This window comes from Ceratotherium simum, chromosome 33, assembly GCF_057802395.1.
Source record: "Ceratotherium simum simum isolate JZ-2026a chromosome 33, ASM5780239v1, whole genome shotgun sequence".
In the NCBI taxonomy this organism is placed as follows: Eukaryota; Metazoa; Chordata; class Mammalia; order Perissodactyla; family Rhinocerotidae; genus Ceratotherium; species Ceratotherium simum.
In genome coordinates this window covers 12,956,530-12,971,067 of record NC_141932.1, presented here as the reverse complement: position 1 = coordinate 12,971,067, position 14,538 = coordinate 12,956,530, and the positions used below count along the sequence as shown (strand labels likewise).

At 50.0% G+C, this 14,538-nt stretch overlaps 1 protein-coding gene across 1 annotated transcript; it reads left to right on the top strand.

Annotated features, from left to right (window-relative positions):
- The first annotated feature begins 6,193 nt into the window (after window positions 1-6,193).
- Window positions 6,194-14,094, top strand: DHDH (dihydrodiol dehydrogenase). Its single transcript, XM_004440245.3, has 7 exons — window positions 6,194-6,316; window positions 6,758-6,869; window positions 7,567-7,730; window positions 10,220-10,472; window positions 12,620-12,744; window positions 13,549-13,702; window positions 13,947-14,094. Exons 1-7 carry the CDS (start codon window positions 6,227-6,229, stop codon window positions 14,054-14,056), a joined length of 1,008 nt encoding a protein of 335 aa, XP_004440302.2. The 5' UTR covers window positions 6,194-6,226; the 3' UTR covers window positions 14,057-14,094.
- Window positions 14,095-14,538: the final 444 nt, after the last annotated feature.

The window sequence follows — 14,538 nt, the reverse complement described above, 5'->3', positions numbered from 1 at the left end:
CTGCCAATCCTCCTCTTTTTTTGCTGAGGAAGACTGGCCCTGGGCTAACATCCATGCCCATCTTCCTCCACTTTATATGGGATGCTGCCACAGCATGGCTTGACAAGCAGTGCGTCGGTGCGCACCGGGGATCTGAACCGGCGAACCCCGGGCCGCCACAGCAGAGCGCACGCACTTAACCACTTGCGCCACCAGGCCGGCCCCCGAATATAGTCTTTCTCTGAGTCTCTGTCCCTCTCTTCTCCCTTCTCTGAGTCCGCCTTCACTTCAGTCACTAAAGCAGCAAACTTTCCTCTCCTCATCTTTTTCACGGTCAGAGGTCTAGACGGCGACCAGAACTCTCGCAGTATTAACACGGATACCATTACTGATGGTAGCAATTTCTTACAGCAGCGTGCAACGCTAATACACAATAACACAGAGTAGCTAACAGTTCTCTAGCACTTAGAATGTGCCAGGTACCATCCCAAGCACATTACATATTATAAATAACAATTCATTTCATCCTTACGAAAACCCTGCAAGGTAATTACCATCATCAACCCCGTTTGACAGATGAGCCAAATAAGAGAAGCCAAGTCACTTGCCTGAGGTCCCACAGCAAGTAAGTGACAGAGCTGGTCTTGGAACCCTGACAGGCTGGATCCAAAATCCGCACTCTGAAGCATCATGCAATGTTCTTTTTGGCACTGAAGCTCCGCTCCAAGAATTCCAGCGAATAGTTTATTAATGAATGAATGCTATGCTCTCTCCTTGCCGTACTGTCCACCCAACCCTTGCTTGGTTGACAGTTTCTGGGCAACCTTTAATGTCACAGGTGCTTTTCTGGCACTTAATGTGACCTGCTTCATCACCTCCTTTCCTCCCTCCTTCACACCCCATCGCGTGCAGGGTGAGCTCTTCGACCCTTCACCAATAGCCCAGTTGACCTCTCTAGATTTATCGTTCATGCAGCCCCCACCCCCACCCTGGGTTCCAGGCTCTCATTTCTCAATGGATCCAGCTTCCTCATGCCTGGGTTGCTTCCTCTGTCTGGAGTGCCGTCTCTCCTTCTAGGCCTGGAAAGCCCCCATCAGCATCTTCCAAAATGCATTTCGATCATCACCCAACCTGCCCAGCCTCTTCTGGTCCCCAGGCTGGGCTAGCAGCAACCACCCCCCTGGCCCCCAACCCTGCCTAGCCTTTGCACCATTATGGCATACATCTTCCAGGACTGTGACGTGCTGGGGCTGTGCATGCGTTTCCTATTGATGCTTCAACCAATTATCGCAAACTTAATGGCTTCATACACGAACTCGTTATCTTATGGTTCTGGAGGTCAGAAGTATAAAATGGGCCTTGTTCGGTTAAAATCAAAGTGTCTGCAGGGCTGCGTTCCTTCCGGGGGTTCTGGGGGAGAATCTGTTTCCCTGCCTTTACCAGCTTCTAGAAGCACCTGCATCCCTTGGCTCGTGGCCCCTTCCTCCAGCTTCAAAGCTACAGGGTGACATTTTCAAATCTCTCTCTCACTCTCTTCCATAGTGACATCTCCTTCTCTGATTCTGACCCTCCTGCCTCCCCCTCATAAGGACTTTTGTAATTACATTGAGCCCACTAGATAATCCAGGAGAATCTCCCCATCTCAAGATCCTTAACTTAATCACACCTGCATAGTCCCTTTCACCATGCAAAGCCACACATTCATAGGTTCTGGTGACTGGGACCTGGACATCTTTGGAAGGAGGGCATTATTATGCCTTCCTGCATCTGTTCCCCTCACCAGAGATGGGCAGGGAGTGGGATGAAGTTCATTTCTGGGTCCCCAGCATCACTCAGCACATGGCCAAGAGTAAAGTGAGTAAAAACGTTTGCTGAGTGCCGCCCCTGTGGCATAGTGGTTAAGTTCGCGTGCTCCGCTTCAGCAGCCCGGGGTTCACAGATTTGGATCTCAGGGGCAGACCTACACACAGCTCATCAAGCCATGCTGTGTTGGTGTCCCACATACAAAATAGAGGAAGACTGACACAGATGTTAGCTCAGGGCCAATCTTCCTCGCCGCCCCCCCCAAAAAAAAACTTTGCTGAATGAATATGCGAGTCATGCCAATGTTGCTGCGGGTGGCACAACAAGAAGCTGCCCAAATTAGAACTTTGTCCCTACTGCTCCTGCTGAACACCCTTCAGGGTCCTCTCCAAGCCCTTCGTGACTTCTCCCCTGCCTGCTCCCCCAGCCCCATCTTCCATCACACTCACCCACCATCTTTTTTCTTCAGCCACACTGGCCTTTTTCCAGTTCTTAGAGCATACTTAGCTCTTTCCCCCCTCAGAGACCTTCCTCATGCTGTTCCTCTCCTGCTGTTCACCCCACTCTCAACCCCACTGGACTGACAGCTGCAGGAGGACAGAGAAAGCATCTGTCTCATTTCTGAGGTGTCCCCAGGACCTAGCACAGATTAGATGCTCAATAAATATTTGTGTTCTGTCGGGAGGACTGTCTGTTCAATGACCCTGGAGGCTCTTTCTGGAATTCCTGGCTATGAGGTGGCTGGGACAGGGCCTTCCCCTCATGCCATGATTTCAACTTCCTCCGAGGTCTCTAAGTGATGTTGCCAGCAAGTCCTGGAAAGTGCTGGCAGCCAAACTCACACAATATGGTACCCAAGCTCAGAATGGATTTGTCACACTTTCAAAGCCATCAACTTTCAAAGCCATCATTTTGCTTGTCTCGTAAAGAGGGCAAGAGAGCTAGGAAGTGGGTATCTTTTTGGAGTACAGCCCCAGAGTGTAGCAATCTGCACCCCAGCCAAGTAGGCCCTGCCGGAAGACATCAAAGAAATGGACTCTTTTATATGTGCTCACCCTCTGCCCCTAAATTCCACCTCATGTTCTATGCCCTCTGTTCATTCCCTGGCTCTTATTCTGGGTCCCAGAAACACTGTCACGTGTTTGACCTCCATGGTCTGCCTCCCAGGGATGGAAGGTGCCTGACCTGCTGAGCAGAGGGTTCTCATACCAGGTCAGTGATTTTCCTTACTCAATTACGAATTAAATCAAACACAGCGGACACAGTTCAGCACGTGGACTCTGGGACCACGCTAGTTGGGTTTCAATCCTAGCACGCCCACTTTCCAGCTTTGTGACTTCGGGCAAGTTTTTTGACCACTCTGTGCCTCAGTTTCCTCATCTGTAAAATGGGGCTACTTGAAGACTCACTTCAGAGGGCTGTTGGGAGAATTATACGCGATAATATTGAGAAAGCCTTTAGAACAGAGGCAGGTACAGGGGGCCCCATATAAGAGCTTTGCTGAATAGACTCAGGCAAATAAAAGCGTCCAGAAAAGTACAGAGTAAACGACAGACCCCCTTGTGCCAAGGGTGCCCAGACAGGCCAAGCCTTAACAGATTGCCGTGATTGCTTCAGATCTTTTAAGACATAAAACGTGACAGAGTTGAGGCCCTCTGTAGCCCGCCCACAATCACATTACCCTCTTTCTGATTCAGAGGAAGCCACTCTCCTGAACTTAGAGTTTTTCATTCCCATAAATGTTTCCAGTTCATTACAAAACAACAATGTACCTAGAAACAATACATAGTACTCTTGTTCTTAATTTTATTTATTTATTTTCTCCCCCAAAGCCCCAGTAGACAGTTGTATCTCATAGCTGCACATCCTTCTAGTTGCTGTATGTGGGACGTGGTCTCAGCATGGCCGGAGAAGCGGTGCGTCGGTGCGCGCCTGGGATCCGAACCTGGGCCGCCAGCAGCGGAGCGCGCGCACTTAACCGCTAAGCCACAGGGCCGGCCCCATAGTACTCTTTTACATGTTTCTAAAGTTCATATGAAAGGGCTGTACCCCTGTGATGTCACTTTATTTTTTTTTCACTGAAGTTTAAGTTTTTGAGATTCCACACCAATACAGTGTGGGGTTAGTTCATCTATTTTCCTTGCTACTTGGCACCCTCTTGTTAGAATTGGCCATAGTTTACTGACTACCGTTTTCTAACAGTGGCTGCTCCCAATTTTGAGCTATCACGCCCAATGCTGCAATAAATGTTCTTACCCATGTCTTCTCAGGCACAGGTTTGAGAGTTCCTCAAAGGTATCTATCTTCTACCCCAGATAGAAATTGCCGGACCACGAGACACGCTCATTTTCTACTTTACCAGATATTGGAAAATGATTTCTCTGGGTACATGAACTTATGGCCAACAATTTTTAACTGTAACTTTTTATTCTGAAATCATTTAAGAAGCTGCAAAAATAGTACAGATTTCCTGTGTACCCTACACCAGCTTCCCCGCAGTGATATCATAGGTAACCATAGCACATTGTGGAAACCAGGAATTGATACTGCTATGTTATTTAATCAGGTACAGACCTGATATCAATTTCACCAGCACTTACTCGAATTTACACGCACTGTAAAAAATTTCTAGGGGCTGGCCTGGTGGTGTAGTGGTTAAGTTCGCGCGCTCCACTTCGGCATCCTGGGGTTCGCAGGTTCGGATCCCAGGTGCAGACCTACGCACCACTCATCAAGCCATGCTGTGGCAGCGTCCCACATGCAAAGTAGAGGAAGATGGGCACGGATGTCAGCCCAGGGCCAATCTTCCTCAGCAAAAAAAAAAAAAAAAAAAAATTCTAGTGTGTAGCTTTATGAAATTTTGTCAAATATGAAGATTCAAGTATCTATCGCCACAATCAGGATACAGAACTGTCCCATCCCCACACAGACACTCCCTTGTGTTACTTCCCCAAACCCTAACCCCTACCCCGCTGCCGCTGGTCTGTTCTCCATCACTACAATTTTGCCGTTTGAGGCTGTTGTACAAATGGAATCATACAGTACGAAATTCTTTCAGATTGGCTTTTTTCGCTCAGGATAATGCCCCTGGGATCCATCCAAGTTGTTGCTTGTATCAGTTGTTCATTCCATCTTATTTCTGAGTAGTATTTCATTGTATCTACATACCAGTTTGTTTATCTGGCTCCTTAAAGGACATTTAGGCTATTTCAGCTTTGGGCACTGATGAAAAAACAAATATAATATAAATAAATAATAAATGTAATAAACAGATAAAGCTGCTAGGAACATTTGTGCACAGGTTTTTGTGTGAATGTTAAGTTTTTCTATCTCTAGGATAAATACCCAGGAGCATCAATTTTTTTGTAATTCCTTTTTTTCTTTTTCTTTACCGTAGTGATATTGTGTCTTCAGTGCAATCCATTAATATTTTTATTCAGCAGTTTGTGTGAGCTTGGAACCTGTGGGCCCCTGTGTGAAACTCAGATCTTAATCAAACGTCTACTGGGGATGGGAAACTGACTACTTTGCTGTGGGTGACGTTGGCCGGCCCTCCTCAATGCACGTAGAGAACAATCATTTGCTGTATTTTGCAGAGCAGATCCGAGAGCGCCGTTAATCCTCTTAACTCTGTAAAGGTAAACGCTATGGTGACCTCTGTTTTCCAGAAGAGAAAAGTGAGACTCAGAGGGAAACCCTTTGTGCAAAGCAACACAGCCAAAAAGTGGCAAGGAGGGGTTTGGAACATGCCAGCCTGGCTGCAGGGTTCTTCGGAAGCAGGACAGCCTGGCTTCTAAAGCCCTGGTCTCCGGAAGCAGCCAATGTGCAGGTCTTCGCATCCTGGCCGTGAGACCTCGAAAAAATGATCATGGCTCTCGGGTCTGTTTCTCCCTCTGTAAATAGACTGCAGTAGAGCCTAGCTGGCTGCTCTGTGGTGAGAAGTTAGGGAGGAGGAAAATAAAGCGCAGACCTGGGGGCCTGGGCCACAGCAGGAGCTCTAGAATACTAGTAATTATTATTATCTTTGTTATTACTGTTCTCTTTCTGTCTCTCTGGACAATTCCCAAGAGTGCGCCGCTTTCTGAGCAAGGGTCGAGGGAAGGAGGACAGGAGATAAGCCCCAAGGGTCGAAGTTGACTAGAATAGAAAGCCTCGCCCCTCATGTCACGTGGTTAGACGTTTCCCTAAGGCAAGAGAGGTGTTTCTGATCCCACCCTCATAAGGCGGGGCCAAAGGCGCGCTCTTCCAATGGGGCGCTAGATTGAAAGAACCTCCTCCTTTGCATATGGGACTGGAGGGGCGCGCAGGCCCGGTGGCCAATGAGAAGCGGCGTAGGGGCAATAAGGGGCGGGTTTAAAGGCCACGCCCCCGTGTGGGCGGGGCCTCAGGTACTTAATTCCTGCAGGGCGCAGGCAGCAAGGCGTTGGGACTCCAGGTTTCTGCGATGGCGCTTCGTTGGGGCATCGTGTCTGCTGGCCTTATCTCCAGCGACTTCACGACCGTGCTGCGGGCGCTGCCTCGCTCCGAGCATCAGGTCCGCCCTCCCTCCGGAGTCCTGGGGAAGAGCAGGCCGGGGGGGCCGGGACTCCCGCGTCTGAGGGAGGAGGGGGTTAGGGTTCCGGGCTTCTGTGTCCCCAAGGCAGTGAAACAAACTCTAATCCCCTACTCATTCCTTCTCCACCTCTGTCCTGTAAACACGAGTTCCGTGAGGCTTGGGAGGGTCCTGATCTGAGCTGCTGTGAAGAGAAGTAATTTAGATATTAGGGGATTTAATAATCTCTCCCCCAGATCTCTGTTTCCCAGGACCCGAGTGTCCAGCCCCCTGTCACCTCCTCCCCAGGACGACATCCCCCCTCCCTCCTCTTGGGAGATGTAATGCTTCCTTAGCCCGGAGCCTCTTCCATCCCCTCCCTCCCATCCACCTGTCTTCCACACCTGCCCCAGCCCCTCAAGTCTGACCCTGGCGTCCCTCCAGGTGGTGGCGGTAGCGGCCCGCGACCTGAGCCGGGCGAAGGAATTTGCGCGGAAACACGACATCCTCAAGGCCTACGGCTCCTACGAGGAGCTGGCCGAGGACCCAAACGTGGGTGAGTGGCGAGGGCGGCCAGGGCCACCGGGGCGCTGCCTCCAGGCCGCTCCGTAGGAGATGCAAGGCTCCGCGGATGGGCTAATCTAATCCCTTTGGGCTTCTGGACTGACCTTGGGCTGGGAGGCGGAGCCACAGGAATGGGTGTGGTCTGGGATTAGCTGTCTAGTATTCAATTGCGCTAAGGGGCCGGGCCTCAGAGGTAAGGGCGGGGCTTGAATTTCTAAAGAAGCTGAGGGAGGCTGTTCAGGCTTTAAATATGCCCTGTGGCCGGGGCTTGTGTTCCCTCGTGGCCTGGGTGGAGAGGCGGCACGGTGTAGTTGGACAACAGCCTGGCTCTGGAGTCAGGCTGCCTGAATTCTCATTTTCCTCTTCTGCTGGCCCCTCTCAGTTTCCTCATTTGTAAAACGGGCAAAATGATAGTATCCACTCCTTGGTGGTGTGGTGAAGCTGAAATGATTTAATATGATAATTTCAGAATGTTGGAAATAATCTGAAGAAAATAGAGTGGTGGTAGAGAATGGTTTGCTCCTTCCTATTGGGAGACTAGGGTTTGACCACTGCATAGGACTTCATCCCTGGTTGGAGGACCTGGGTTCTTTGGATGCTGGGGGCGGGGCCTCTAAGTTGTGCGCGGGTCCCATGGGGCTGGAGTGCGCAGGGCTTCTGATCTCTGGACCTCCTTCCCCCCACGCCAGAGGTGGTCTACATTGGCCCCCAGCACCCCCAGCACAAGGCCGCCGTGCTGCTATGCCTGGCAGCGGGCAAGAACGTCCTGTGCGAGAAGCCCCTGGGCGTGAACGCTGCGGAAGTGCGGGAAATGGTTGCAGAGGCCCGATCCCGAGGCCTCTTCCTTATGGAGGTGAGAGTGGAGGGGCCATTCCAACATCCAATGGAACACTGCTTGCCATTAAAAAACACTGCTGCCAGTGGGCATTTTTGGAGGAGCACTAGGGAAGGGTTATCAAGAGTTCAGAGGACCACAAAATGTACTGGGGCCGGTCATTTGCCAAGATGGAGTTGGCTTATGCCATGGAATCTACTAGCAACATTTGTCATGGGTGGGAGCCATTGCTTTTGACCCTTAGCAAACATGGCCTCCTTTGTCAGCCTTTCAGAAAAAGATGCCAGTAGTGAAAATGGCATAGAATGGCAATGGGCTTAGTTTGGGTGGATTTCCAGAGATACAGGTTGGAAGGACCAAGGAACCCCTTACCAACCACAAACGTCAAGCAGCATTAGTTTTTGCCCTAATCACACTTGTCTACCTATAGCGGCCTTTGACATCTTGCAGATTGCCAGCAATTAAAATGGCCGCCAAGCGACAATGGATAGTGCTAGCAGTTAAGATGGCCACCAAATGGCCCTAGAAGCTATTGTCATGTTAAAGGGTATGTTAAAGGGTATTATGGTTCTTAAATACCTTGCTGTGTGTTCTGTCAGTAGTAGCAATGGCCACCTCTTACTTCCCCGTGTCCTATCTAGCCGTCCTATGCCCAATATTGCGGAGCCTCCCAGTCTGCAAAGATCTATATGCCCAAGAAGTACATAGTCAAGATTTAATATGGTTACTGTGGTTCTCACTCTGCCTTGTCAGTGCCAAAATTCTGTGAGTTTATGCCTTCTTCATTTTTATTGGCACCTAATGTGTGCCAGATTCAACCCTAGGAACTAGAGTGGAGACTCATAATGTATAAGACACAGGCTCAGTTTTCAAGGAGCTCAAGGTCTGCTATGGTCAGGGAAATGGGCAATCCCAAAGTTGCATGGTCAAGGAGGTTTCTGGCAGGTAGGGGCTGACCTGAGCCTTAAAGGAAAAGTAAACAGAGGCTGGCCCTGTGGCGTAGCAGTTAAGTGCGCACGCTCCAATGCTGGCGGCCTGGGTTCAGATCCCAGGCGCAGACCAAGGCACCACTCGTCAGGCCGCATTGTGGGGGCGTCCCACATAAAGTAGAGGAAGAAGGGCACAGGTGTTAGCCCAAGGCCAAAGGAAACAGAGCCAGAAAGGGAAAGCAGAGTTAAGACTTAAAGGAAATAAGAATGGGCAGATTTCACGTATTTATTTACTTATTTTTTTGCTGAGGAAGATTCACCCTGAGCTTACATCTGTTGCCAATCTTCCTCTTTTTGCTTGACGAAGATTCGCCCTGAGCTAACATCTGTGCCAGTCTTCCTCTATTGTGTATGTGGGTCTCGCCACAGCATGGCCGCCAATGAGTGGTGTGGGTCCGTGCCCGGGAACTGAACCCAGGCCACTGAAGTGGAGCGCACTGAACTGAACCACTAGGCCATGGGGCCAGCCCCAGATTTCATGTATTTAGTATGAATTTGATCTTAGGTCAAGATTTCTAGCTTTAGAGTCAGAGGAGTCTAACTCCAATTCCCTAGTCCCTAGCTCTGTGACCTTGGGCAAGTAATTTGACTCAACTGATCCTCAGTTTTCTCATCTATAAAATGGACATAATGATAGCTACGTGGCAGGCATGTTGGGAGGATTCATTACGCAAAGTACGTACACAGTTTCTTGCTCATGATACATCCAATAAACAGGAGCTGATATTAGGCAATGAGGAGCCATAGAAGGGGACTGAATAAGGGTGAGAGGGACTCAGCTCTAGGAAAAGGAAAGAGCCCTCTGGGGCCATATGGGAATGGACTGGAAGGGAGAGACTGACTGTACTAGTTTGCTAGGTCTGCTGTAACAAAGTACCACCACAGACTGGGTGGCTTAAACAACAGAGATTTATTTTCTCACAATTCTAGAAGCCAGGAGGTCTGAGATCAAGGGGCCTGCATGGTTGGTTTCTCTTGAGGCCTCTCTCCTCGGCTTGTAGATAGCCGCCTTCTCCTTCCTTTGTCTTCACATGGTCTTCTCTCTGTGCATGTGTCTCCGAATTTCTTCGTCTTCTAAGGACACTCGTCCTATTAGATTAGGGCCCACCCTAATGACCTCATTTTAACTGAATTCTCTTTTTAAATAACCCCATCTCCAAATACACTCACACTGGGAGGTACTGGAGACTTAGGACCTCAATGTGTGAATTTGGTGGGGACACAATTCACGTTGGGAGACTAGGGTGATGGTCCAGATGGGAAAGGACAAGGCCAGAGTTGGGGCCATGGGGATGGAGAGGCAGGGGGAGGGCAGAGAGAGTCAGAGGCAGGAGGGACACAACTTGGGGACTGACGGGCTGTGGGAGGAAGGGGGAGCGGTCTTGTTTGGAGACTGGGGAGCAGTGGGTACTGCCTCAAGACCAGGCCCCAGAAGGGAGAACAAGTTGGTTACCTCCTGGGTCCTGACCCCTCTCCTTACCTTTCCACGTCCTACTTTTTTCCCTCTGTGGTCTGCAGGCCATCTGGACTCGCTTCTTTCCTGCCGTAGAAGCTCTGAGGTCTGCTCTGGCCCAGGGAACTCTGGGGGACCTTCGAGTGGCTCGGGCAGAATTTGGGAAGGACCTCACCCATGTACGCCGGTCTGTAGACTGGGCCCAGGCTGGCGGTGGCCTGCTGGACCTCGGCATCTACTGCGCCCAGTTCATCTCCATGGTCTTCGGTGGGCAGAAGCCAGAGAACATTTCAGCTGTGGGAAGGCGCTATGAAACAGGTATGGTCTGTCCTGGACTAGTTGTCGCTCAGAGAAGTGACCCTCTCTTCCTGGGAGCACTGAGCTGGGAATAAGTCTCCCAGCCCTTGAAAATCAGACGAGACAGCTGGAGGAACTTCCCACCAGACTGGAGGCTGTGGGCAGGCTCTGTACTGGGATTTTGCTGTGTGATCTTCGCGAAGGGACTCAGCATCTCTGAGCCTTAATTAGTGTCTGGCAAAATGTCAATAAGTGGGTTGTCATAAGGAATTAAGGAAGTAATTGTTGAGGCAAATGGTAAGTAGTTAATAAATATAAACTTTGAAGTTGTCTCAGTTAGCCTTCGCTGCATAACAAACTACTTAGTGACCTCACATAATGATCATTTAGTAGCTTGTGATTCTGTGGGTTCCTCAATTTGGGCTGGGCTCAGTGTGGGTAGTTCTTTGGCTGGTCTCACTCAGTCAGCTGGCTGTTCCCTGGGGTGGAATGGTCTAGAGGGGCCTCGCTTATGTCTTGCAGGCTATCGTCTGCTCGTTGGCTATCATCTGGGGAGCCTTGGTTCTCCTCCATGCGGCTTCTCCAGCTGGCTAGCTCAGCCTCATTCACACTGTGGGCTCAGGATTCCGGGGGCAGCAAAAAGAAGGCAGGCCCCAGTGTCCCACTGTCCCATGGCCCAAAGCCAGCTCAGATTTCAGAGATGGGCAAACAGATGGTTCCTCTTGATGGAAGGAGCTACGAAGTCACATTGCAAAAGGGGTACTCGCAGAGGAACGAGGACAATGACTGGGGCCATGTTTGCCAACAGTACCACAGAAGGCAGTGAACAACCAGGAAGACGATACGTGGGGGGAATGTCCACTTCAGAAAACTGTTTCAGTCTAATATCTGGCCCATTTCTAGGCTCAAAAGGAGTTAGAGCAACAGATCCCATTTATCAAGTCCTTCCTCTGCATTAGGGTTATTAGGCGTATGATCCCCCTGAGGTAGATATAATGCAGCTGTCCCCATTTCACAGATGAGGAAACTGAGGTACAGAGAGGGGCAGTGACTTATCCTGGCTCACATAGCAGATCCAGGATAAGAACCTGGGCTTATCTGAAACCAAAGAGAAGTGGGTCAGTAGCTTCTTCCATGCATGGCATGCCTGATGTGTTCCAGAACCAGGCTAAGACTTTACATGCTGTATGTAGTTTAACTAATGTTTATATATATCATATATATTATATATATATAAGCTTATATATAGCTTATTTATAAGTTTATATATATCACTTACTGTGATCTAAATAGCCTTCTCAGTGCTTTGTGCATTTTGCATCATTTAATGTAGTATTTGTAGAACCCTATGAGGCAGGTTCTATTATTATGCCCATTTTAGAGATGAGGAAACTGATCCTCGCAAACCTATACCACAGGTATTTACAGAGGAGGAAACTGAGGCTCAGAGGTGAAATCTCTCTTTTTTTTTAAGCATATATTTGTTTATTTATTTACTTATTTTGGTAACAGCTTTACTGAGATATAATTCACATACCATACAATTTATTCATTTAAGATTTTATTTATTCATTTTTTTCCCCCCAAAGCCCCAGTAGATAGTTGTATGTCATAGGTTCACATCCTTCTAGTTGCTGTACGTGGGACTCGGTCTCGCATTGGACGGAGAAGTGGTGCCTCGGGGCGCGCCCGGGATCCGAACCCTGGCCACCAGCATCAGAGCGCGCGCACTTAACCGCCAAGCCACGGAGCCGGCCCTACAATTTATTCATTTAAAGTGTATAATTCCATGGCTGTCGTATATTCACAGAGTTGTACATTTATCACCATAATCAATTTTAGAATATTTTCAGTAATCAAAAAAAAAAGACCTGCACCCAATTCTCCCATCCCCCTGAGCCCTAAGCAAGCACTAATCTACTTTCTGGCTCTATGGATTTGCCAAATGTTGGATATTTCCCACAAATGGAATCCTTGAATATGGGACCTTTTGTGTGTGGCTTCTTTCACGTAACCTTAGTGTTTTCTGGGTTCACCCACGTGGAGCACGGACGGTGCTTCATTCTTTTCAGTTCTCTAACCGCTGCATTAGATACGAGCTCTCTTGTTCAAGGTTCCACAGGCAGGATCTGAGGCCGGGCTTGCCCCTCTCCTGTGCCTTCCCCCAGGTGTGGACGACACCGTCACTGTGCTCCTCCAGTACCCAGGAGGCGTCCACGCCAGCTTCACCTGCAGCATCACTGCCCAGCTCACCAATACGGCCTTCGTGAGCGGGACCAAGGGCATGGCCCAGGTGAGGCGTGACCGGCCGAGCTAGAACGGGCCCAAGTGCCGAGAACCGCGACCCTTAGCAACAGGAGTGGGCCAGCTGTGGCTGCTGGAGCTGGACATGGGCTGAAGCAGCCTTTCCCCGCACCATTGCTAAGGAATCCATCCTCAACCACTAGGCCAGGGGATGGGGTTTGGACCTCTCGTCTCCTTCCTGAGGGTGAACTTGTTGGTCTGTCAAAAATCCTTAGTCCTGAGGAGAAGCCAGTTATCAATCATGCTTAGAGGGCAGTTGTGACCTTTGGAATTGCTTCCAAGACCAGATCTGGGCATGACCAAAGAGCGGCTTCCTGGGACCATGTTGCTAGAAAGATATTTATTCTTAGCAGAAGAATTTGGACCTTGCCCTGGCTGTGTCTCTGTATTTGCATTTTGGCCTAGACTTCAGTATGGGGATAATTTAGGCTTCCCAGGGCCCTGGGTGAAAAAAAAAGTCTTCTAGTGGATAAGAAGGTGCTGGATTGTCTAAGTCTCCTTCTCGACAAGGGGATTCACACAGATGCAAAGATAAGCCGTCGTCACTAGGCCTAAGCATCGGGTTAGAGAGGGGTTTGCCCCTGAGGGGGTGAACAGACAGGCTTCTAGTGTGACATCTGTGCTACTAAGGAATAAACCCCCAGCAACTTGGGGTGGCGGGCAAACCTCCCTGAGGATGGAGGGCTATCAGCCCTTAGCTACCAGGAGAGGGAGGTCCCTGAGCATCACCAGGCAGCAGCCCCCAGCAGCCCTGTTGGTGAGGGCAGTAGGGCCACCTCTTTTCTCTTCCCAGATCCTCGACCCCTGCTGGTGCCCAACACGGCTGGTGGTGAACGGGGAGCATAAGGAGTTCCCACTGCCCCCAGTGCCAAGCAAGGAGTTCAATTATACAAACGGAGCAGGCATGACTTATGAGGCCAAGCACGTCCGGGAGTGCCTGAAAAAGGGTAAGGATGTAGAGGACGGGGTTACAGGGTGGCAGGGTGGTGTGGCAAGCCTGGTAGGAGAGGTGGGCCCTTCCCTACCCCTCAGCCACGCAAGCAGCTGTTTAGAACTACATCTCCCAGGACCCCCTGGGGCATCCATCTGCTTGAACCCTGTATTACTGTGCTTCATGGGATTCTGGGAATTGTAGTTTTTTGGGTCTTTGGGGTGTGGATAGGAGGAGTCCCTAACTGTACTCTCCCCCAGGCCTGAAGGAAAGTCCTGTGATTCCCCTGGCAGAAAGTGAGCTCCTGGCTGACATCCTTGAGGAGGTGAGGAAGGCCATTGGAGTCACCTTCCCCCAAGACAAACACTGATGCATGCCCTGAATAAATCAAGACACGGTTTCCACAGAGATCTTGGTGGTGGTGATTTGGCGGGAGTTGCAGAAAGCCCACCACCAAAGGGGTCACTAGAGAATAAATATGGTGGAAGCAAGTGGGGAAGGGAGGAGGGCGGGGTCAGGACCCCATTTCTCACAAGCTCCTGGAGCAGGCACCTGTGGGCAGATCCACAGTTTGCCTGCCCCAGACTGTGTGACCTTGGACAGGGAACAGTGTGTGGGAAGGAGCTGTCCCTAACTGCACTTTCCCACAGCCTCTCTCTGCCCTTGTCTCCTCATCAGTATAGTACCGACCACCCTGTGGTGAAGATTCAATGGGAACAGGTATATGAACAGCACATAGTAGCTTCTCAACAAATGTTAGCTGAGGGCCCCTGACTTTGAGGTCAGGCCTTTCCTGAATTGGCCTCCAGAAGCTCCAGGCCTTCGTTATGGTACAAAGAGTCATTGCAACAG